We start from the raw sequence: 24,149 nt of genomic DNA on the forward strand, positions 1-24,149 counted from the left end.
CAGTTCGCGGGAACCTGTTAAAGCGATGTCCCTATTCTACATCATTCTCCACTGTCGGCGCATCTGGTTTGTCGGCTGCTCCTTGTTTTTAATTATCAGCAGTTTCTTTGTAACCCTACCCACGTTGAATTCTGCCCTTGGCTGCTGTTGCTTCAGGGGGATTGAGGTGCGTGCTTTTTGAAGGGTGTGGATCAGTGTGTCGGAGTGCTTCCCCCGCTGTCGTGTCTGCCATCATGCCGGGAGGAACCTGGTTTCTACGCCCAATACAATAACTTTCAATGAAAGTGGTGACACCTAGGAAAGACTTGGAAGTGGCATGAGGAACTATCACATTATCCTATTTAAAGTGAAGTTTTTAGTTCCAGTAACATCCCAGTTGGACTGCATCCCAATCTACAGTCCCAATTCTTGAGCTTTCAAAAATGACAAAAGTAGGTTTTAGTGTATCGAGAAACTGCTGTTAAGACAGTGAAATATTAATAATTTTGAAATCCGGGAGTTTAAAAAAAAATATCACACTGTGAACCGAGAGTTTAATGCTGCTCATGAGGCAGGTGTTTCAAACCCATTGCAGTTATTGTGTTAAATGGCTTGTGCAAATTAGTTGTACTTTGAACATAAGAACGTGCTCTTATTTGGGGATTTTTATTAAACGTTTTCTCAGGGTTGCTCATTTTTCTGTATCAGATCTAAATTAAAACCTTGAAAGCATTGTCCTTTTAACAAGTGATGTTGGCTAAAAAGATCACTTTCACTAGCTTGTATATTTACTTGCTTCAGTGTACCTTGAGTTGTTTTTTTGCTTAGCAATAATGACAGAGGATTTGGGCCAAAGGGTACATACTGTCTTGCTTGTGAAACATTAATTTGTGTAAAGGTCATAGAACTCTTAGCCCAACATCTTCCTATCGTGTCTTAGTTCTAACCTTTCTTTCCCATGTCTTATATTTTACTTTACTCATTATCCTTGCTTTTTAGAAGTGCCATTGCCCTGAATTTTTCGGGATATCTTTTGTCCTGTGCTTTTTTTGTTTTCTTGGAAGACTACCTCTTCCTAACTTTGAATGGCAGTCAAGGCTCTACCCTTGTTCTCTCTACACCAGAGTGTTAAAATTTGAAACCCAAGGAGTATTTTAGTAGTTCCATGAATATCCTGAAATGTCTTGGAAAATATAGTGTATATGTGCAAATAAGCATTTTTCAAAGAAGAGGAGCTTTTATCAAGTTCTGGGATCCCCACATTCTCGAGAAGTGTTACTGTACACCCTTCTTCGGTAAATTCAGTCTTACGGTTTTAGCAGTGACATGTTTGTCACTCCAAACATGATTCCACAGCCTGTGTTCCTATAGTACATCTCCATTTGAATATCCCACTGTTAACTGCATCCTGTAAGTCCAAGAGATTTTTATTAAATTGGCCCCCTTCCCAGTTATCTCGTATTCACAAATAGCACTCTTGCTGTTTCTCGGTTTAAAAACACTTAAGTTGTCATGACACCTCCCTCTCCTTACCCCATTCTTTCCTGTCACCAAGTCCTGTGTTTTGTTGTTTACCCCACTTTCAAAGTGTGGCTCAAAGTAACCCTCATTTCCATTATAGTACCTTTACCTTAATTCAAACCCTTGTCACTTCATGTCTGCATTATTGCAATAACTCGGCGAAGTCCTCCGTACATTCATTCTTTCCATCGTCAGTGGAGCCTCCACCTCGAAGTTCCCTTATTTCTTCTAGTTAAAACGTCATTCCGTTCTCTAGTGGGGGGGTCTAAGCCTCACTCTTCTATTTATATCTCCATTGTATTTGTACTACCCTATAAATAGGGAGTCTGGTCCTCCCTGCTCTTTTCTCAGTTGAGATGGCACTTCCCAGTTTACCTTCTTTATCTGTTTGCAATCTAACTTTCGTCCCAGCTGAAGTTGCTCTCCAAACCTTTGTCTGCATTTACTAGTGTTGTGATTTGGGAGCAGTTAAATTCAGCTTGTTGATTTTGTTGACAGCTCTCTCTGTTGAGTAATTTTTACTTGACAACTGTAGTTTCTAGACAGGTGTATTAAAATAGTATGATCATGAGATCATCTTGTTTTCCTTTAATTGTTCCCTTTTTCAAATTTGCTTTGTATGCTGTATTTCAATGCCAAGTCGATAGGTGTATTCATAATTGGTCATGAGGATTATCTCTTAATGGAAAGAAACATTGCAGATCCCTTACCTCTAAGCTATGTAGCTCTGTCCTCTGCTTGAGCCTTAGGCCCATGTCTACCACCTTTCCCACTTCTTACTTTCCTTTAACTACCTTATTCTTGCTATTCCTGAATAGACAAAGCTTATTCCTGTCTCCAAAGCCTCGGTTGCTTCTTCCTCTTCCTTGAATGCTTTTTACCCAGAAACTTTTAATAATTTGGGTACCGCTTCATTCAGGTCTCCAGTAACATGTCAACTCAATTCTTCTCCTGACCACATCAACTAAAATAGCACTTTCTGTGCCCTTTCTCCCCAACCCCCAGCTTTATTTTTCTTCATGGCACTTCTCGACCTGTTGCTATACATTATATTAGTTATTTGTTTATTAATAAGTTGTCTTTTTCTCCAAGACCTAGGAGACTACCTGAGGTTTAATAAGTAAGTGGATTATTCCTTTTACTATGAAATAGTATCCCTTTTTAATCTTACTTCATGCTTTTGCCTTAAATTTGCCTTAAAGGGCTTTTTGCTTTCTTTTGGTAATATAGACCTGGTATATATTTTCCCCTATTCCTTTATTTTTAACCTTTCTTTATCATTATATTACAGGAGTGTCTAGTAACTAGTATGTAGCTGGAGTTTTCATTTCTAAAATTTGCTCTTCCTGTACACTCTGTACAGTTCTCTTTTTTTTGTTTCCTTATTTTTGTCCCCTCTATCATTGAATGTTTTAAACCTACTGAATTTTTTTCTATTATTTCTAATCTTGGTTACACGTTTTCCTGTTAGGTATACTTGTTGGTACTCCCTTGAAGTGATTCTTCTTTGACTGTGAGTTAATCTTCAGTGGTGGTTGCTGAGTGTGGGAGTCTCTTGCCGTGAGCTTTGGAAGTATCCTTCCATGGTAGTTTCAGTGGACTAGCAGAGGCCCCATGCAGTTCACTAGCTCTGACTAGTTTTCATTTGCTTAGTTTCTGCACCATAAAGGTAATGTGACTGCAGATCCAGGCATGTGGTTCCTCTTCAACTGTGGATTTCCCACTGTTGGTTTTGTTTTGTTTTGTTTTGTTAACTTTATTGTGGTAAAAAATATATCATAAAATTTACCACCTTAACCATTTTGAAGTGTATAGTTCAGTGGCATTCAGTGCATTCATGTTGTAAAAACGAATCTCCAGCACTTTTTCAGTCTGCAGAACTGAAACCCTACCATTAAACAACACCTCCCCTCTGACCCCTTCCTCCAGCCCCCTGTAACCATTATTCTACTCTCTGTCTCTGAATTTGACTGCTCTAGGTACCTCATGTAAGTGGAATCACACAGTACTGGTCCTTTTGTGTCTGCCTTATTTCACTTAAGCTCATGTCCTCAAGGTTCATGCATGTTGTAGCATGTGACGGGATGTCCTTCCTTTTTAAGGCTGCATAATATTCCATTGTGTGCATATACCATGTTTTGTTTATTTAACTGTCCGTGGACATTTGGGTTGTTCCCACCTCTGCTATTATGAATAGTGTTGCTATGAACAGAGGTGTAGAAATATCTTTTTGAGGCCTTGCTTTCAATTCCTTTGAATATATATCTAGAAATAGGATTGCTGGATCATATGGTAGTTCTAGTTGTAATATTTTGAGGAACTGCTATACTGTTTTCCATAGCAGCCACACCGTTTTACACTCCCAGTACCAGTGCTCAGGAGTTCCAGCTTCTCCACATCTTTGCCATCACTTGCTATTTTCTGGTGATTTGTTTTCTTTTTGGGGCTTAAACAACAGAATTTATTTCTCAGGTATTTTCTGTTTTGTTTTGCTTTGTTTTGTTTTTTATCCTAGCCATCCTGATGAGTGTGAGGTGATACCTCACTTGGTTTTGATTTGTATTTCTCTGATGATCAGTGATGTTATTCATCTTTACGTAGGCTTGTTCACTGTATGTCATCTTTGGAGAAATGTCTGTTCAGATCTTTTACCCACTTTTTAATTGAGTTATTTGATTTTTTTGTTGTTGAGTTGTAGGAGTCCATTATTGGTTTTGAGTATGGCTTTTTATCCACGAGTACTTTAGTTGTATTTTATCATGTTGTTTCTGTCTTGGGGATTGTGAGGCTTATTAATTCGGCTTATTACATTGACTGCAAGTCCTGAGGGGTTCAGAAGAGCCAGGAAAGCAGATAGTATGCTTCTTTTCTCTCCTTCCCTCTATAAAATTGGGTGTTTTAAAATAATATGCTTACATTGCCATTTAGACAGATTTTAGTTTGGACTGTCACGTTCTGAAGAGTCACAATGGGTTCTTGGTTTCTGTCGTGTTCCGTTACTCCATCTGTCAGCGATCTGCTGGAAGCAGATCTAATGTCATTCCTTTGCTTATCATACTTCATTGACAGTTCGATCTTTAATCTCCTTGGCAAGATTATCAGATCCTTCGTAACCTGGTCCACCCTGTCTTTGCAGTATCCCCATATACCTCTCGCTCATCATTCTCTCCAGGTCCTGGAATGAAAACAACTACTTGCAATTTTTGCTTATATTGTGTATATTTTCTTAAATGCTTTTTTTTGTGTTTCCTTGTGTTTGTTTTTCCCATTATCTAGAATTCTCTCCTTCCCCTCTTATCTTTTACAATGTAATGAATTCCTTTTTTGCTCAGTTTTCAGCTTCTTTTTTCGACTTACCTGGGTACCTGCTCTTTGTAAGTAATTGAGTCTGTCCAAAAGTAAAAGCCCTTCTCATTCTCTTTTGATTCCACCTCAGTTCATAGGAATTAATAAATAGGTACTTACACTTTCAGAATCTGTGTGTGTGTGTGTGTGTGTGTGTGTGTGTGTAGCCACAGATTTAAACTGCATATATAGGTTTTTGTTTTCTTCTATTACATAATATCTTCGTGTTTACGTCTTTGTATCCTCATGTGTATCGTATATATGATATCGCAGCTTGCCTTTCGCACTGTACTGTATATGAAGGATATATAGGCAGGTCATCTATTCTCCTTAACTGCTGTGTAACATTACATTGTAACTCAATTTATTGTATGTATGTACCATAATTTATTTAACCATCCCTTGCTAGAAGAAACTTAGAGTTGTTTTTCAGTGTTTTGTTATTTCAAGCAGTGTGGCAGGGAATGTGTGTATATACCTTTACTCCTATGCAGTTATTTCTGTAGGATAGATTCTTAATAGTGGAATTGCTAATCAAAGAATATGTGCCTTTAAAATTTTGATAGATAGCATTTAAAATTTCATTAGATACTGTCAGATATTTCATTAGACACTGTCAGGTAGCCCTCTGTGTCCCATTTCCCCAGGTATTATCAGTACTGGATATTAGCAATCATTTATATTTTACCAATTGAAAGAACAAAATATCTGTTTTAAACAGCATTTATGTTGTGGTTATGACCGCCTTGTCTGTTAGAAGTGGCACACAGCTTATTCTAGTCTGACTTCTTTGATTAAATAAGCACTTTGTACTAGACAGCGAAATCTTCCTTACAAGGCTATCTCGAGCTCTAGTCTGAAAGTTTCTTGGTATTCTGCTTGTGGTCTTAGCATCTAGCACTGTGTCCGGTGTAGAGTTGTCATCGAACGCGTGCCCAACATACAGTGAGGCCAAACAAACTGAAATGTCCCCGTTTGGAGTGGGAGAAAGGTTTATTGCAGGGGTCATGCAAGGAGAACGGGTGGCTCCTGCTCAGAAGACCTGAACTCTGATGGGTTTCGGGAAATAGTTTTTATAGGCAAAATTTGTGGGGAGGTCTGCAGGGTGTGTGCCCCTCCTCTGATTGGTTGAGGTAACAGGGTGGTGTTCCAGGAATCTCAACCATCAGTCTTCTGGTTCCAACCAGTCTGGGGTCCTAGTGCGTGTGCTCAGCCTGAAGTTACCATCCTCCACCTGGGTGGGGGCCTGAGTTCCTGTAGAAGAACTCAGATATGTACCAGATTGTTCTGTACATCCCCCCAGGAGGAACCAGGACCCTGCCCCATCTCTGCACTGTTGTTTCTTTCTGCATCACCTCATTCCTCTAATTAGTAACTGTTTGAATCTGCCCTTTGGAACTCAGGGAAGGTCTAGGAGGCTGAAAGCCTTTTTCCTACAAACAAGAACCTGGGGACACAAAGGCATTTGTGCCTGGGAGGGTCCTGCTCAGTTTCAGCCCCGCTTTTCTTTGATATGCCTCAGTCTTGAGTGGAACAGCTGTTGGAAAGGAAAATAACATTTTGGATAGAGAGGTTAATCATAAACTCAGCAGAGGACCTGGGTTTTAGGGGGACTCAGTTTCAGATTAAATATTCTACAAACGGTCTGCAATGAGTAGGAGTGTAAGACTTGACTCTTGTCTTCAAAGAACTTACAGTCTAGTGTCACATAAACTGTCAACACTTTAAATAGCATAGGAAGGAAGAAAAGCAGCATAATATCTGAATTGTGTCAACGAAAAAGTAATCAGTAGATCTAAGAAAGAATTGGAAAATTTTATTTGAGCCAAATTTGAGGATTATAACTTGGGAAGAGCATCTCAGAAAGCTCTGAGAACTGTTCTGCCAGTTAGAAGTCAAGACACAGTTTAAGTTTTTTGAGACAGAAGGCTGTACGTTAAATGATGTACAGTTTACGTAATCCAGATTTAAGTGCCATCGTGGTGGATCATGTGACCCTTTACAAGATCAAGAAGGAATGCTCTGTCTTCGTGATGCTAGGAGAATGTTGCTGTTTATGACTGAGCAGGTATTCCTGCTGATGGGGAGTTCTGGTCAAGTCATGATACAGATGCACCATGCACAGTGTGGGGAGAGGGGAGGCCAAAGGGCAGAGACGAATCTTTCTGTTTAAAGTTTTCTTGTCTTGCCATAAATATGAATTTTACTTCACAATTGCATGTTCAGTTTTGTGCTGTCGGAAACCTTATCTATTGGGTAGCTTCTCTAAATTAGTTTTCATGAAACATCCTACTACTCACTATTTTTTCACTGACTTCCGTAATAAAAGATGACTGATTTTCTGTTTGCTTAAAGTGAAATCTATTTTGCCATAATGAAAATATATTATCCTATCTTCTTTTGAGACAAGTTGCTGAGTTTAGTTCAAGTAGTAATTTACCTTGAATCCTAATTTTTTTTTTCTTGCATTTCAGGTAAGACCATGAATTACGGCATTTCTTAAATGAAGCATTCAGGAATGAAGTGAAAGTCATAACGTATAGAAAATAAATGATTTTTAAGTTATGTCTGTTAATTTGACTGTAGGTCTATATTATATTTACCTCCTTAGTAATACGAGAAGTCTTTGTGGGAAGCAGAGGAGCAAGCAGCTGCCTTTCTTGTGCTCGCCTAAACATTACTGGAGGATAAGCCACAGCAGTCTACAGAGAGGTTTTCATACAAGCAAAATAAGATGTAAATGGACCAAAAGTGAAGCTCATTCTTGCAGTAAGCACTGTTACTCTCCAAGCAACCATGGTTTACATTTTGGAATTTTGAAACTTAGCACTTCTGCTCCCAAGGGACTTACAAAAGCGAGCCTTCGTATGTCCCGTATTAAAAATACTTTGAACTCTGTTTCGAAGGCTGTTTTTGGCAAGCAGAATGAAATGATCTCTCGTTTAGCTCAACTTAAGCCAAGTTCTCGAATATTAAGAAAATTGTCAGATAGTGGCTGGTTAAAACAGAAAAACGTTAAACAAACCATCAAATTTCTGAAAAAATACAGCAACAAATTAGCAGAAAAGGGTTCTTTTGCAGCAAAGGAAAGTCACGTTATGGAGAAAGAAGATATAGGTAAGCAAAGCCTTTTTCATTACACGAATAATCTAACCACGAAATTTGGAGGATCATTCTACTTTATATCAAGTCATATTAATTCATACTTCAAGCGTGAGGAAAAAATGTCTGAACAAAAGGAAAATAAACATTTCCAGGACAAATCAGAACTTGAGCTTAAAAAGACTGAAGACGAGAAACCCAGTTCTCCAGATCCTGGCGTCCTGACTGATAAGAAGCTGGGCTCAGAAGCTTCTTTAGATTCTGAGGACGATGCTGCAAGTCCCAGTGGGACGCCTGAGGTTCTTCCCATTTCTACTAAACAAAGTATTGCTAACTTTCTTTCTCGTCCCACTGAAGGTGTACAAGCTTTAGTAGGTGGTTATATTGGTGGACTTGTCCCCAAACTAAAGTATGATTCAAAGAGTCAGTTAGAAGAGCAGGAAGAGGCAATGAAAGCTGAGCAGGCCATCAGCAAAGACAAAAATGCAGAGGAGAAAAGGCGGTTATCTCTTCAGCGAGAAAAGGCAAGTCGTTATTCAGTGTGGTTTTAAGTTTTAATTTTTGTCAGATTTCTAAGTTTCGTTTCCTAATGGGACCTAAGAAACTTTAATCATCTGTTGGAATCACTGGAGCACTTGCATACTCAAATCATACATATTTTAACATGTCTTTGTAGATTATTGCCAGAGTGAGTACTGATAACAGAACCCGGGCATTAGTTCAAGCGTTAAGAAGAACAACTGACCCAAGGCTCTGCATTAATAGAGTTGAAGAACTGACGTTCCATCTTCTGGAATTTCCTGAAGGAAAAGGAGTGGCTGTCAAGGTAGTTCTGATTACCTTTAATCTGGTTTTATCTTGGAATAAAAATACTAATAAACCTTCTAAAGTGGAGAAGGCAACACGTTTCATTTTTCTATTTAAATATTTTTGTGGTTTTATCATACATGTGATGTGTTATATATTTAGTAATTGCCCTATGATATGCATTATGCTAAATGCTCCCTTTAATTCTGTGATATGTTATGCTTAGTACTCATACCTATACTTTAAGATTAAACATTTGAAAATAGAGGATAAATCTCAGTATATTAGTTGAATTGCCTCTTAGCTGCCAAGGTTTTCTTAAACGCAGTGTAGGTATTTATGCTGTGTAACTACTCTTAAGACAGGAGTCGTAATTCATAAGTAAAACCATTGCTAATTTTTATTTCATGATCTTTCTGTACTTGAAAGTCTAAAAATTTTCATGATCTTATCGATAATTGAACTTGTGATCCTATTACTAAAACAATTAGCTTTTCTTTGCCTCAATGTTTTCGAGTATAAAACAGTGAAGATAATTTAGACCCATTTAAATAGACCATTTTCAGAGAAATAATATAAAATGTGAATGATGTGGCTGAGTCTCTTTACCCCTTTACAAGGTTATTTGTAATACATAATGAACAATTTGGAAATATCATATAATGAATAGACAATGTTAACGTTTCGTTAGAGATCCGTTAGTGCTTACTTTTAAACCTGCCACCCAGAAAATTATAAGTTAACTTAGTTCGTATTTATTCAACGTTTTGATAACCATCTTGCTGAAAAGTTATGTTTTTAAATTATTTACCCTCTGTAGTTTTATATTGTATAATACATACATTATAATAGCTAAACTTTACGATTTCATGTTCATAGAATTTGGGATTATCTTTCATATATATGTAATCTCTTACTTAAAAGATAAAATTTCCAAATATAGATGTGCTTTTAGGTCATTTAACATGTCGGTGATACACTGAAAGTAGAGCTCTAAGATGGAATTGCATACTTTTTTTTTTTTCTGCGGTATGCGGGCCTCTCACTGCTGTGGCCTCTCCCATTGCTGAGCACAGGCCCCGGACGCGCAGGCTCAGCAGCCATGGCTTACGGACCCAGCCGCTCCGCGGCATGTGGGATCCTCCCGGACCGGGGCACAAACCCGTGTCCCCTGCATTGGCAGGCGGACTCTCGACCACCGCGCCACCAGGGAAGCCCGGAATTGCATACTTTAAAGAACTTTTAAAAAACGTTTTATTGAAGTGTAATACACATGCAGTTTTAAGTGTCGAGTTCAGTGAGTTTTCACATATATCCATGTAACCAGCACCCAGATGAAGAACAGAATTTCTTCTTCAGCACTTCAGAAGCCTCCCTTGGGCCCCCTTTCAGTCACAATCTCCCCCAAAATAATCACAAATCAGTTTTACCTGTTTTTGTACATTATGTAAACTCTTATGATTGGCTTCTTTCACTCAACATGCTGGTAGGAATCTTTTACATTGTTGTGGGTAGTTGTAGATAATTTATTCTTGTTGCTTTTGTCTTTCGTGGTGTGAATGTATCACAGCTTATTTTTTCATTGTAGTGTTGTTGGATTTCTGGGTAGTTTTCAATTTAGTCTGTTATGACTAGTTTTGCTAATAGGAACTTTGAGAAGTCTTATTTTATAAAACTGATCCCAAATCTAGGGACCCATCAGTACCAAGGAGAAATGTGATATGTGTTTTCCTATAGAATGGCTCACCTTCTGGATTTACCTGGCTTACTCCTCGTTGGTATAGTTGATGTATTCCTCTCTCCTTTTTGTTTCCTGCACATTGGAATTTAAATATAAAGACCTGATTGAGTTCAGCATTTTCTTGTTAGGGCACATTGTAGATGACATGCACCTCATATTGCCTTGTGTCAGAACACGTATAATTGGTTGAACAGCAGTTAGTAATGCTAAGGTTGACCACTGGATTAGGGAGATCTTTTCATTAGTCTGATCTTTGCATTGGACAGTTAGGCTAGAACCATTAACCATCAACCATTAACCTAATTGTTTCTAGAGCTAGTCTTTTCATTAGGGTTGCAGAATGATACATTTCTAATTCTCTCATTCCTTCTGCATTATAATTGACATTCTCCTGTAAAACTAGAGCTTACTTCACCAACTAAAGCTATTTGGTTACTCTCAAAGATCAATGTTGCAGGAAAAGCAAAAGAAATGCTTAATTTCTTTCTACTTAGTCACCAGTTTTCAAAGTAAAGAGTTGCTTTTTTTAAAAAATCTTTATTGGAATATAATTGCTTCACAATACTGTGTTAGTTTCTGTTGTATAACAAAGTGAATCAGCCACATGCATACATATATCCCCATATCCCCTCCCTCTTGAGCCTCACTGCCACCCTCCCTATCCCACCCCTCTAGGTCATCGCAGAGCACTGAGCTGATCTTCCTGTGCTATGCTGCCTCTTCCCACTAGCTATCTGTTTTACATTTGGTAGTGTATATATGTCGATGCTACTCTCACTTCACCCCAGCTTCTCCCTCCCCTCCCCGTGTCCTCATGTCCATTCTCTATGTCTGTGTCTTTATTCTTGCCCTGCCACTAGGTTCATCAGTGCCTTATTTTTTTTTTTTTAAGATTCCATATATATATGTTGACATACCTGATTTTTCTCTTTCTGACTTACTTCACTCTGTATAACAAACTCTAGGTCCATCCACCTCTCTACAAATACCTCAATTTCGTTTCTTTTTATGGCTGAGTAACATTCCATTGTATATATGTGCCACATCTTTATCCATTCATCTGTCGATGGGCATTTAGGTTGGTTCCATGTCCTGGCTATTGTAAATAGAGCTGCAGTGAACATTGTGATACATGACTCTTTCTGAATTATGGTTTTCTCTGGGTATGTGCCCAGTGGTGGGATTGCTGGGTTATATGGTAGTTCTGTTTTTAGTTTTTTAAGGAACCTCCATACTGTTCTCCATAGTGGTTGTATCAATTTACATTCCCACCAGCAGTGCACCACACCCTTTCCAGCACTTATTGTTTCTAGATTTTTTGATAATGGCTATTCTGACTGGTGCGACGTGATACCTCATTGTAGTTTTGATTTGCATTTCTCTAATAATTAGTGATGTTGAGCATCTTTTCATGTGCCTCTTGGCCACCTGTATGTCTTCTTTGGTGAAATGTCTATTTAGGTCTTCCACCCTTTTTTTTTTTTTTTTTTTTTTTTTTGCAGTACGCGGACCTCCCACTGTTGTGGCCTCTCCCGTTGCGGAGCACAGGCTCCGGGCGCACAGGCTTAGCGGCCATGGCTCATGGGCCCGGCTGCTCCGCGGCATGTGGGATCCTCCCAGACCGGGGCACGAACCCGTGTCCCCTGCATCAGCAGGCGGACTCTCAACCACTGCGCCACCAGGGAAGCCCATTCCACCCATTTTTTAAGTTAATTGTTTGTTTTTTTGATATTGAGCTCCATGAACTGTTTGTATATTTTGGAGATTAATCCCTTGTCTATTGTTTCATTTGCAAATATATTGTTCCATTCTCAGGGTTGTCTTTTTGTCTTGTTTATGGTTTCCTTTGCTGTGCAAAAGCTTTGAAGTTTAATTAGGTCCCATCTGTTTACTTTTGTTTTTATTTCCATTACTCTAGGAGGTGAGTCAAAAAAAGATCTTGCTGTGGTTTATGTCAAAGAGTGTTCTTCCTGTGTTTTCCTCTAAGGTTTTTTTGTTTGTTTGTTTTGTTTTTTAAATTTTATTTATTTATTTTTGGCTGTGCCGGGTCTTCATTTTTGTGCGAGGGCTTTCTCCAGCTGCGGCGAACAGGTGCCACTCTTCATTGCGGTGCACGGGCCTCACTGTTGCGACCTCTTTTGTTGTAGAGCACAAGCTCCAGACGTGCAGGCTCAGTAGTTGTGGCTCACGGGCCCAGTTTCTCCGTGGCATGTGGGATCTTCCCAGACCAGGGCTCGAACCCGCGTCCCCTGCATCGGCAGGCAGATTCTCAACCACTGCGCCACTAGGGAAGCCCCTCCTCTAAGGGTTTTATAGCATCTGGTCTTACGTCTTTAATCCAATTGGAGTTTATTTTTGTGTATGGTGTTAGGGAGTGTTCTAATTTCATTTGTTTACATGTAGCTGTTCAGTTTTCCCAGCACCACATATTGAAGAGGCTGTCTTTTCTCCATCATATGTTCTTGCCTCCTTTGTCGTAAATTAGGTGACCATAGGTGCATGGGTTTATCTCTGTGCTTTCTATCCTGTACCATTGATCTATATTTCTCTTTTTGTGCCAGTACCATACTCTCTTGATTACTGTAGCTTTGTAGTATAGTTTGAAGTCAGGGAGCCTGATTCTTCCAGCTCTGTTTTTCTTTCTCAAGATTGCTTTGGTTAATCGGGATCTTTTGTGTTTCCATACGAATTGTAAAATTTTTTGTTTTAATTATGTGAAGAATGCCATTGGAAGTTTGATAGGTATTGCATTGAATCTGTAGATCGCTTTGGGTAGTATAGTCATTTTCACAATATTGATTCTTCCAATCCAAGAACATGGTATAGTCCTCCATCTGTTTATGTCATCTTTAATTTCTTTCATCAGTGTTTTGTACTTTTCTGAGTACAAGTCTTTTGTCTCCTCATGTTTATTCCTAGGTATTTTATTCTTTTGGTTGCAATGGTAAATGGGATTGTTTCCTTAACTTCTCTTTCTGATTTTTCATTGTTAGTGTATAGGAATGCCATAGATTTCTGTGCATTAATTTTGTATCCTGCAACCTTACCAAATTCATTGGTTAGTTCTAGTAGTTTTCTGACGGCATCTTTAGGATTTTCTATGGTATAGTATCATGTCATCTGCAAACAGTGACAGTTTTACTCCTTTTCCAGTTTGTATTCCTTTTATTTCTTTGTCTTCTCTGATTTCCATGGCTAGGACTTCCAAAACTATGTTGAATAAGAGTGGCGAGAGGGGACACTCTTGTCTCATTCCTGATCTTAGTGGAAATGGTTTCAGTTTTTCACCATTGAGTGTGATTTTGCTGTGGGTTTGCTATATATGGCCTTTATTATGTTCAGGTAGGTTCCTTCTGTGCCCATTTCCTGGGGAGTTTTTATCATAAATGGATGTTGAATTTTGTCAGAAGCTTTTTCTGCATCTATTGAGATGATCATATGGTTTTTATTCCTTAATTTGTTAATATGGTCTATCACGTTGATTGATTTGTGTATATTGGAGAACCCTTGCATCCCTGGGATAAATCCACTTGATCATGAGGTGTTATCCTTTTAATATGTTGTTGGATTCTGTTTGCTAGTATTTTGTTGAGGATTTTTGCATCTATGTTCATAAGTGATATTGGGCTATAATTTTCTTTCTTTTGTAGTATCTTTGTCTGGTTTTGGTATCAGGGTGTTGGTGGCTTTGTCGAATGAATTTGGGAGTATTCCTCCCTGTGCAATGTTTTGGAAGAGTTTGAGAAGTATGGGTGTTAGCTCTTCTCTAAATGTTTTATAGAATTCGCCTGTGAAGCCATCTAGTCCCGGACTTTTGTTTGTTGGAAGATTTCTTTTTTTAATTAATTAATCTATTTGTTTATTTTTGGCTGTGTTGGGTCTTCATTGCTGTGCTCGGGCTTTCTCTGGTTGCAGCGAGTGGGGGCTACTCTTTCTTGCAGTGTGCAGGCTCCTTGTTGCAGTGGCTTCTCTTGTTGTGGAGCACAGGCTCTAGGCACGGGCTTCAGTAGTTGTGGCTCATGGGCTCTAGGCAAGCGGGCTTCAGTATTTGTGGCGCACGGGCTTAGTTGCTCTGTGGCATGTGGGATCTTCCCTGGCCAGGGCTCGAACCTGTGTCCCCTGCATTGGCAGGCGTATTCTTAACCACTGCGCTACCAGGGAAGTCCCTGTTGGAAGATTTTTAATTACATTTTCATTACTTGTGACAGGTCTGTTAATATTTTCTAATTCTTCCTGATTCAGTCTTGGAAAATTGTACCTTTCCAAGAATTTATCCATTTCTTCGTGGTTGTCCATTTTATTGGCATATAGTTGTTTGTAGTACTCTCTTATAATCCTTTTTATTTCTGTGGTGTCAGTTGTGATTTCTCCTTTTTCATGTCTAATTCTATTCATTTGCATCCTCTCCCTTTTTTTCTTGATGAGTCTGGCTAAGGGGTTATCAATTTTGTTTATCTTCTCAAAGAACCAGCTCTTCGTTTTATTGATCTTTGCTATTGTTTTCTTCATTTCTATTTCATTTATTTCTGCTCTGATCTTTATGATTTCTTTCCTTCTACTGACTTTGGGTTTTCTTTGTTCTTCTTTCTCTACATGCTTTAGGTGAAGGGTTAGATTGTTTATTTGAGATTTTTCTTGTTTCTTGAGGTGAGATTGCATTGCTATAACCTTCCCTCTTAGAACTGTTTTGCTGCGTCCCATAGGTTTTGGGTTGTTGTGTTTTCGTTATCATTTGTTTCTATGTTTTTTTTTATGTCTTCTTTGATTTCTTCAGTGATCTCTTAGTTATTTAGTATCGCAGTGTTTAGCCTCCATGTATTTGTGTTTTTTACAGTTTTTTTCCTGTAATTGATTTCCAGTCTCATAGCATTGTGGTCAGAAAAGATGCTTGATATGATTTTAATTTTCTTAAATTTTCCAAGGCTTGATTTGTGACCCAAGATGTAATCTATCCTGGAGAATGTTCTGTGTGCACTTGAGAAAAAAGTGTATTCTGCCACTTCTGGGTGGAATGTTCTATAAATATCAATTAAATCTATCTGGTCTATTGTGTGATTTAAAGCTCTGTTTCCTTATTTTCTGTTTGGATGATCTGTCCATTGGTGTTAGTGGGATGTTGAAGTCCCCTACTATTATTGTGTTGCTGTCAATTTTCCCTTTCATGGTTGTTATCATTTGCCTTATGTATTGAGGTGCTCCCCTGTTGGGTGAATGAACATTTATAATTGTTATATCTTCTTGGATTGATCTCTTGATCATTATGTAGTGTCCTTCCTTATTTCTTGTAACAGTCTTTATTTTAAAGTCTGTTTTACCTGGTACAAGTATCGCTACTCCAGCTTTCTTTTGATTTACATTTACATGGAATGTCTTTTTCCATCCCTTCACTTTCAGTCTGTATGTGTCCCTAGGTCTGAAGTGGGTCTCTTGTAGACAGTATATATATGGGTCTTGATTTTTTATCCATTTAGCCACTCTTTGTCTTTGGTTGGGGAATTTAATCTGTGTACATTCAAAGTTATTATTGATATATATGTTCCTATTACCATTTTCTTAATTGTTTGGGGTTTGTTTTTGTGGGTCTTTTTCTTCTCTTGTGTATCCTGACTAGAGAAGTTTCTTTAGCATTTGTAGTAAAGCTGGTTTGATGGAATTCTAAATTCTCTTAGCTTTTGCTTGTCTGAAAAGCTTTTGATTTCCCCGTCGAATCTGAATGAGATCCTTGCTGGGTAGAATAATCTTGGTTATAGGTTTTTCGTCTTCATCACTTTAAATATATCCTGACACTCTCTTCTGGCCTGCAGAGTTTCTGGTGAAAAATCAGCTGATAACCTTATGGGGATTCCTTTGTATGTTGTTTTTTGTTTTTCCTTTGATGCTTTTAATATTTTTCCTTTGAATTTGATTTTTGTTAGTTTGATTAATATGTGTCTTGGTGTGTTTCTCCTGGGGTTTATCCTGTATGGGACCCTCTGTGCTTCCTGGACTATTTCCTTTCCCATGTTAGGGAAGTTTTCCAGTATAATCTCTTTAAATATTGTGTCAGACCCTTTCTTTTTCTGTTGTTCTTCTGGGACCCCTATAATTCGAATGTTGGTGCATTTAGTGTTGTCCCAGAGGTCTCTGAGATTGTCTTCAGTTCTTTTCATTCTTTTTTCTTTATTCTGCTCCTTGACAGTTATTTCCACCATTTTGTCTTCCAGCTCACTTATTCGTTTTTCTGCCTCCGTTATTGATTTCCTCTAGTGTATTTTTCATTTCAATTATTGTGCTGTTCATCTCTGTTTGTTTGTTCTTTAGTTCTGCTAGGTCTTTCTTAAACATTTCTTGTATTTTCTCAGTCTGTGCCTCCATTCTATTTCTGAGATTCTGGATCATCTTTACTATCATTATCTGAATTCTTTTTCAGGTAGATTGCCTATTTCCTCTTCATTTATTTGGTTTTGTAGGTTTTTACCTTCTTCATCTGTAACATAGATTTTGCCATCTTGTTTTTTTCTTTTCATTTTTTGTACGAGTAGGATTGTGTTCCTGTCTTACTGGTTGTTTGGCCTGAGACTTCCAGCACTGGAGTTTATAGGCTGTAAGGTAGAGCTGTGTCTTGGTGCTGAGATGAGGACCTCTTGGAGACCTCACTCAGATGAATATTCCCTGGGGTCTGAGGTTCTTAGTGCAGTGGTTCAGACTCAGAGCTCCCACCACAAGAGCTTCGCCCTGACCGCCGGCTCGTAAGTCAGGATCCCGCAAGCCACGCGGGGTGGCAAAAAAAAGTGGTGAACAATAACAAAGTAAACAATAATATTAGACTAGGAAACTAACAGCTATGTTAGAAAAAATATAAAAATAAAACTATAGATGAAAGAAAAAAGGAGGAGGTAAAAAGGTGGAAAAGGCCTTGGCTGTGGAGAGCAGGGCCTAAGCAAGGGCGAGGTTTGGGCGGTGTGTGGGACCTATGTTTAAGACCCACAGGGCTGGAAAAGGCCCAGGGTGGGGGGACATAGGGGGAGCTTAAGCTCAACAGAACAGAAGGGGCTTAGGTGTGCCTCCCGCCTGTGGTCTCAGAGGGCGGAGGACCCACCTGGGAGCCCAGCAGGCTTCCTGGACTCGAGTGGATGGGGCAAACACCATCTGCTCCTTTCCCTCTCCTCTGGTCCTGGAGGGCCCGTCCTGCCTGCCTCTCCTGTTCTGTCCAGGACTCCCTCCTGTGCCCCCAGGGCCAACCCGGCCCGGAGGGGACCACTGAGGGTGTAGGACCTCTGAGGGCAGACTTCCCCAGCCATTTGGGCAGGAGAAACGCTGGGCTTGCTCCACCCTGATCCAAGGCCCCAAGGGTCCCTCCAGGCGTGGGAACCCCTCCCCCCTCTCATGCACCCCTGAGGGGTGCCGTTCCTGGTCTGGCCTCCACTTCTCTTCCCGCCTCAGTCCCTCCACATCCTACTTGTTCGCTTCGGGGTTCTTCCCATCTCCTTGGGCGTTGGGTTCCCCCACCAGTGTCCGGCAGGTGCTCTAGTTGTGGGGAGATGCAAACTCTGCATCTTCCCACACCTCCAACTTCAAGAGTTGCTTTAAAACCTGCCTCAACGGTGAGATGAATTTTTGGCATTTTTTCTTCTTTTTTTCTTTTTATTATCATTATGCCCTCATAGTTTTTCATAAATTGTGTTTCTTTAATCTTTCCCCACCTCCCTTTTTTCTAAATGCTGAATTTGTCTTAACTTTGACTAGTAGGAGTCCCTTCAAGCTGATTCATGTTTCTTTTCTTTTAAAATTTTTTAAAAAACATTATATGTAGAAAATATAGGGCTTCCCTGGTGGCGCAGTGGTTAAGAATCGCCTGCCAATGCAGGGGACATGGTTTCGAGCCCTGGTCCAGGTAGATCCCACATGCTGCGGAGCAACTAAGCCCGTGTGCCACAACTACTGAGCCTGCACTCTAGAGCCCGCGAGCCATGACTGCTGAGCCCACGTGCCACAACTACTGAGCCCGCGTGCCACAACTACTGAAGCCTGCACGCCTAAAGTCCGCGCTCCGCAACAAGAGAAGCCATAACAATGAGAAGCCCGCGCACCGCAATGAAAAGTAGCCCCTGCTCGCTGCAACCAGAGAAAAACCCTCGCGCAGCAATAAAGACCCAACGCAGCCAAAATAAAAATTTGAAAGAAAAGAAAATATACATACTATAAGTATACAGCTCCATGAATTTTCAAAAATTGAACACATCTGTATAACAACCACCCAATTGGGAAACAGAATGTTACCCAAAGCACTCCAAAAACCCCTTTATGCCCCCTTCCAGTCATTAACTTTAAAAAGGTTGACCAATTTTCTGGCAGTGTATGTTAGTTGTACCTCTTCCTGTGTGTTATATAAATGGAACGATACAACATGTGCTCTTTTATGTCTTATTTTTTCCCCCCACTCAACATGATGTTTGTGAGAACCTTCTATATTGATGGGTGTAGTTAAGGAACATTCATTCTCATTGTTATGTGTTCTGTTGTACAAATATAGTGCGAGGTATTTATCCATTTTACTACTGATGGGCATTTGGATAGTTTCCAGTTTGGGAATATTTAGGAATAGTGCTTCTCAAATGTATCTTTTGGAAAACCTAAGTCTTCATGTCTTTGGGATATATACCAAGGAGTGGTAGTCCTGGTTATAGAGTATGCCTATTCGCATCCTTCGTGCATACCGCCAAATGCTTTTACAAAGTGCTTATACCAGTTGATACTTTCACCAGAACTGTATGAGCCTCTTGGTTGTGTTATTTCCTCTCCAATGTTTTATATTATTATTTTTTTATTTTAGCCATCTTGTTAGATGTTTAGTGATGTTAAATTGTGGCTTTCATTTGTATTTCTCTGGTAACTATGCAGTTCAGCAACTTTCCAGTGTTTACTGGCCTTTTGTGTACTGCCCTCATGAAGTGCCTATTCCAGGTCTTGCTCGTTTTTCTGTTGGGTTGACCAGCTTTTTCTTACTGATTTGTTGAATTTCTTTATATATTATGGATGTAAGTCTTTTTATATGTATTGTAACATGTATATATTATATATATATATATAATATATACATATACATGTCTGATAAATATATTCTCCCAGGCTGTGGGTTACCTTTTCACTCTTTCTAATCATTTTTGACAAGTTGATATTCTTTTTTTTTTTTTCCTGGCCGCATTGCACAGCATGCAGTATCTTGGTTCCCTAACTAGTGATGGAACCCATGCCCCCTGCAGTGGAAGCGTGGAGTCTTAACCACTGGATTGCCAGGGAAGTCCCGATGAGTAGATATTCTTAATTTTAATATAGTCCCGTTTATAAATATTTTCCTTTATGGTTAGCACTTGGTGTCCTATTTAAGAAATCTTTGCCTGTTCTGAGATCATAAAGATATTATCCTGTGATGATCTGTATGTGTTGGCTAAAAATAATCTTACATCTTTACTCTTGATTTGACAAAAGCAACAAAATATCTTTTCTCTCAATATAGGAAAAAATTATTCCATATTTACTGCGATTGAGACAAGTTAAGGATGAAACCCTTCAGGCTGCAGTTAGAGAAATTTTGGCCTTAATTGGCTACGTGGATCCAGTGAAAGGAAGAGGAATCCGGATTCTCACAATTGATGGTGGAGGAACAAGGTAAGGCTAGAAAAATGATTTAAAAAAAATTTTTTTTATCGAAGTATACTTGATTTGCAATGTTGCGTTAATTTCTGTTGAAGAGCAAAGTGATACAGTTATACACATACTCTTTTTTATATATTCTTTTCCATTATGGTTTATCAAAGATATTGAATATAGTTCTCTGTGCTATACAGTAGAATCTTGTTGTTTATCCATTTTATATATAATAGCTTACATCTGCCAACCCCAACCTCCCACTCCATCCTCCCCCAGCCCCCTCCCCCTTGGCAACTGCAAGACTGTTCTGTTTGTGAGTCTGTTAGAAAAAATGATTTTTTAAAACTGTAGATTCTAAATATTAAAAATAGAACTACCATATTATCCAACCATTTCACTTCTGGGTATTTATCCAGAGAAAACAAAACTATTTGAAAAGATATATGTACCTCTAGTGTATTGCAGCATTATTTACAATAACCGAGATATAGAAACAATGTGTGTCCACTGATGGATGCATGGATAAATATGTGATGGATAAAGAATATGTGAGGGCTAAGTATACACACACACACATATAGGTACTACACACACAGGAATAATACTCAGCTATAAAAAAGAATGAAATCTTGCCATTTGCAACAGCATGCGTGGAACTTGAGGTTACTGTGCCAAGTGAAGTAAGTCAGACAGGGAAAGACAGATACCATATGATTTCACTCATATGTGGAATCTAAGAAACAAAGCAAACAAAACAAGACAAAACTCAAAGATACAGAGAACAGACTGGTGGTTTTCAGTTGGAAGGGGGATTGGAGGGTGGGCAGAATGGGGAAGGGGGTCAAAAGGTACAAGTTTCCAGTTATAAAATAAGTAAGTTATGCAGATGTAATGTACAGCATAGGGACTATAGTCAGTAATATTGTATTGCAAATTTGAAAGTTGCTTAAAAAAGTAAATCTTGAATGTTGTCATGACAGGAAAAAAATTTTACAATTTATAGTGATAGATGGTTAATAGGCTTATTGGACTGATCATTTTGCAATGCATACAAATGTTGAATCCGTATGTTGTACACATGAAACTAACACAATGTCATAGGCAATTACACTTCAAAAAAATATATACATCTAGTTCAGTTGTAGGAATTTTTTAAGCTGATTCAGTGTATTTATATCACTATAAAGTCAAATTTTTAAAATAAAACATGATATCGTTTTTCTTAATTTACTAATTTATAAATCTAAGAACTTATTTTGAACATATACCTGAATTTCCTTTGATTTTTTTTTTTTTTCTTAACACCTTTATTGGAGTATAATTGCTTTACAATGGTGTGTTAGCGTCTGCTGTATAACAGTGAACCAGCTATACATATACATGCATCCCCATATCTCCATCCTCTTGTGTCTCCCGGCCACCCTCCCTATCCCACCCATCTAGGTGGTCACAAAGCACCAAGCTGATCTCCCTGTGCTATGCGGCTGCTTCCCACTAGATGTCTGTTTTACATGTGGTAGTGTATATATGTCCATGCCACTCTCTCACTTCATCCCAGCTTACGCTTCCCCCCTCCCTGTGTCCTCAAGTCCATTATTTACGGCTGCGTTTTTATTCCCGTCCTGCCCCTACGTTCTTCAGAACCGTTTTTTTTTTTTGTAGATTCCATATATATGTGTTAGCATACAGTATTTGTTTTTCTCTTTCTGACTTATTTCATTCTGTATGACAGACTCTAGGTCCATCCACCTCACTACAAATAACTCAATTTCGTTTCTTTTTATGGCTGAGTAATATTCCATTGTACATATGTGCCACATCTTCTTTATCCATTCATCTGTTGATGGGCCCTTAGGTTGCTTCCATGTCCTGGCTATTGTAAATAGTGCTGTAATGAACATTGTGGTACATGACTCTTTGAATTATGGTTTTCTCAGGGTATATGCCCAGTAGTGGGATTGCTGGGTCATATGGTAGTTCTATTTATAGTTTGTCAAGGAACCTCAATACTGTTCTCCATAGTGGCTGTATCTATTTACATTCCCACCAACAGTGCCAGAGGGTTCCCTTTCCTCCACAACCTCTCCAGCATTTATTGTTTGTAGAGTTTTTGATGATGGCCATTCTGACTGGTGTGCGGTGATACCTCATTATAGGTTGGATTTGCATTTCTCTAATGATTAGTGATGTTGAGCATCCTTTCATGTGTTTGTTGGCAATCTGTATATCTTCTTTGGAGAAATGTCTGTTTAGGTCTTCTGCCCATCTTTGGATTGGGTTTTTTGTTATTTTGATATTGAGCTGCATGAGCTGCTTGTAAATTTTAATCCTTTGTCAGTTGCTTCATTTGCAAGTATTTTCTCCCACACTGAGGGTTGTCTTTTCATCTTGTTTATGGTTTCCTTTTCTGTGCAAAAGCTTTTAAGTTTCATTAGGTCCCATTTGTTTATTTTTGTTTTTATTTCCATTTCTCTAGGAGGTGGGTCAAAAAGGAACTTGCTGTGATTTATGTCATAGAGTGTTCTATGTTTTCCTCTAAGAGTTTGATAGTGTCTGGCCTTACATTTAGGTCGTTAATCCATTTTGAGTTTATTTTTGTGTATGGTGTTAGGGAGTGTTCTAATTTCATTCTTTTACGTGTAGCTGTCCAGTTTTCCCAGCACCACTTATTGAAGAGGCTGTCTTTTCTCCATTATGTATTCTTTTCTCCTTTATCAAACGTAAAGTGACCATATTTTTATGGTGGGTTTATCTCTGGGCTTTCTATCCTGTTCCATTGATCTATATTTCTGTTTTTGTGCGAGTACCATACTGTCATGATTACTGTAGCTTTGTAGTATAGTCTGAAGTCCAGGAGCCTGATTCCTCCAGCTCCGTTTTTCTTTCTCAGTATTGCTTTGGCTCTTTGGGGTCTTTTTTGTTTCCATACAAACTGTGAAATTTTTTGTTCTAGTTCCGTGGAAAATGCCAGTGGTAGGTTGATAGGGATTGCATTGAATCTGTACATTGCCTTGGGTAGTAGAGTCATTTTCACAATGTTGATTCTTCCAATCCAAGAACATGGTATATCTCTCCATCTGTTGGTATTATCTTTAATTTTTTTCATCAGTGTCTTATAGTTTTCTGCATACAGGTCTTTTGTCTCCTTAGGTAGGTTTATTCCCAGGTATTTTATTCTTTTTGTTGCAGTGGTAAATGGGAGTGTTTCCTTACTTTCTGTCAGATTTTTCATCATTAGTGTGTAGGAATGCCAGAGAGTTCTCTGCATTAATTTTGTATCCTGCTACTTTACCCAATTTGTTGAATAGCTCTAGTAGTTTTCTGGTAGCATCTTTAGGATTCTCTATGTATAGTATCATGTCATCTGCAAACAGTGACAGCTTTACTTCTTCTTTTCCAATTTGTATTCCTTTTATTTCTTTTTCTTCCCTGATTGCTGTGTCTAAAACTTGCAAAACTATGTTGAATAATAGTGGTGAGAGTGGACAACCTTGTCTTGTTCCTGATCTTAGAGGAAATGGTTTCAGTTTTTCACCATTGAGAACGATGTTGGCTGTGGGTTTGTCATATATGGTCTTTATTATGTTGAGGTAAGTTCCCGCTATGCCTACTTTCTGGAGGGTTTTTATCATAAATGGGTGTTGAGTTTTGTCAAAAGCTTTTTCTGCATCTATTGAGATGATCATATGTTTTTTCTCCTTCAGTTTGTTAATATAGTTTATCACATTGATTGATTTGTGTATATTGAAGAATCCTTGCATTTCTGGGATAAACCCCACTTGATCATGGTGTATGATCCCTTTAATGTGCTGCTGGATTCTGTTTGCTAGTTGTTTGTTGAGGATTTTTGCATCTATGTTCATTAGTGATATTGGCCTGTAGTTTTCTTTCTTTGTGACATCTTTGTCTGCTTTTGGTATCAGTGTGATGGTGGCCTCGTTGAATGAGTTTGGGAGCGTTCTTCCCTCTGCTATATTTTGGAAGAGTTTGAGAAGGATAGGTGTTAGCTCTTCTCTAAATGTTT

The 24,149-nt window shown here is 38.7% G+C and overlaps 1 protein-coding gene across 2 annotated transcripts in view; it reads left to right on the forward strand.

Annotated features, from left to right (window-relative positions):
- Positions 1-7,409: 7,409 nt before the first annotated feature.
- Positions 7,410-24,149, forward strand: part of PNPLA8 (patatin like phospholipase domain containing 8) — a 52,727-nt gene continuing 35,987 nt past the window's right edge. For both annotated transcript variants that reach the window (XM_065883952.1, XM_065883953.1), the window contains exons 1-3: positions 7,410-8,471; positions 8,624-8,773; positions 19,992-20,143. In XM_065883952.1, the coding sequence (XP_065740024.1) occupies positions 7,410-8,471; positions 8,624-8,773; positions 19,992-20,143 (1,364 nt within the window). The remainder of the gene's footprint in view (positions 8,472-8,623; positions 8,774-19,991; positions 20,144-24,149) is intronic.

The sequence above is a fragment of the Phocoena phocoena genome, chromosome 9 (assembly GCF_963924675.1).
Source record: "Phocoena phocoena chromosome 9, mPhoPho1.1, whole genome shotgun sequence".
NCBI lineage: Eukaryota > Metazoa > Chordata > Mammalia > Artiodactyla > Phocoenidae > Phocoena > Phocoena phocoena.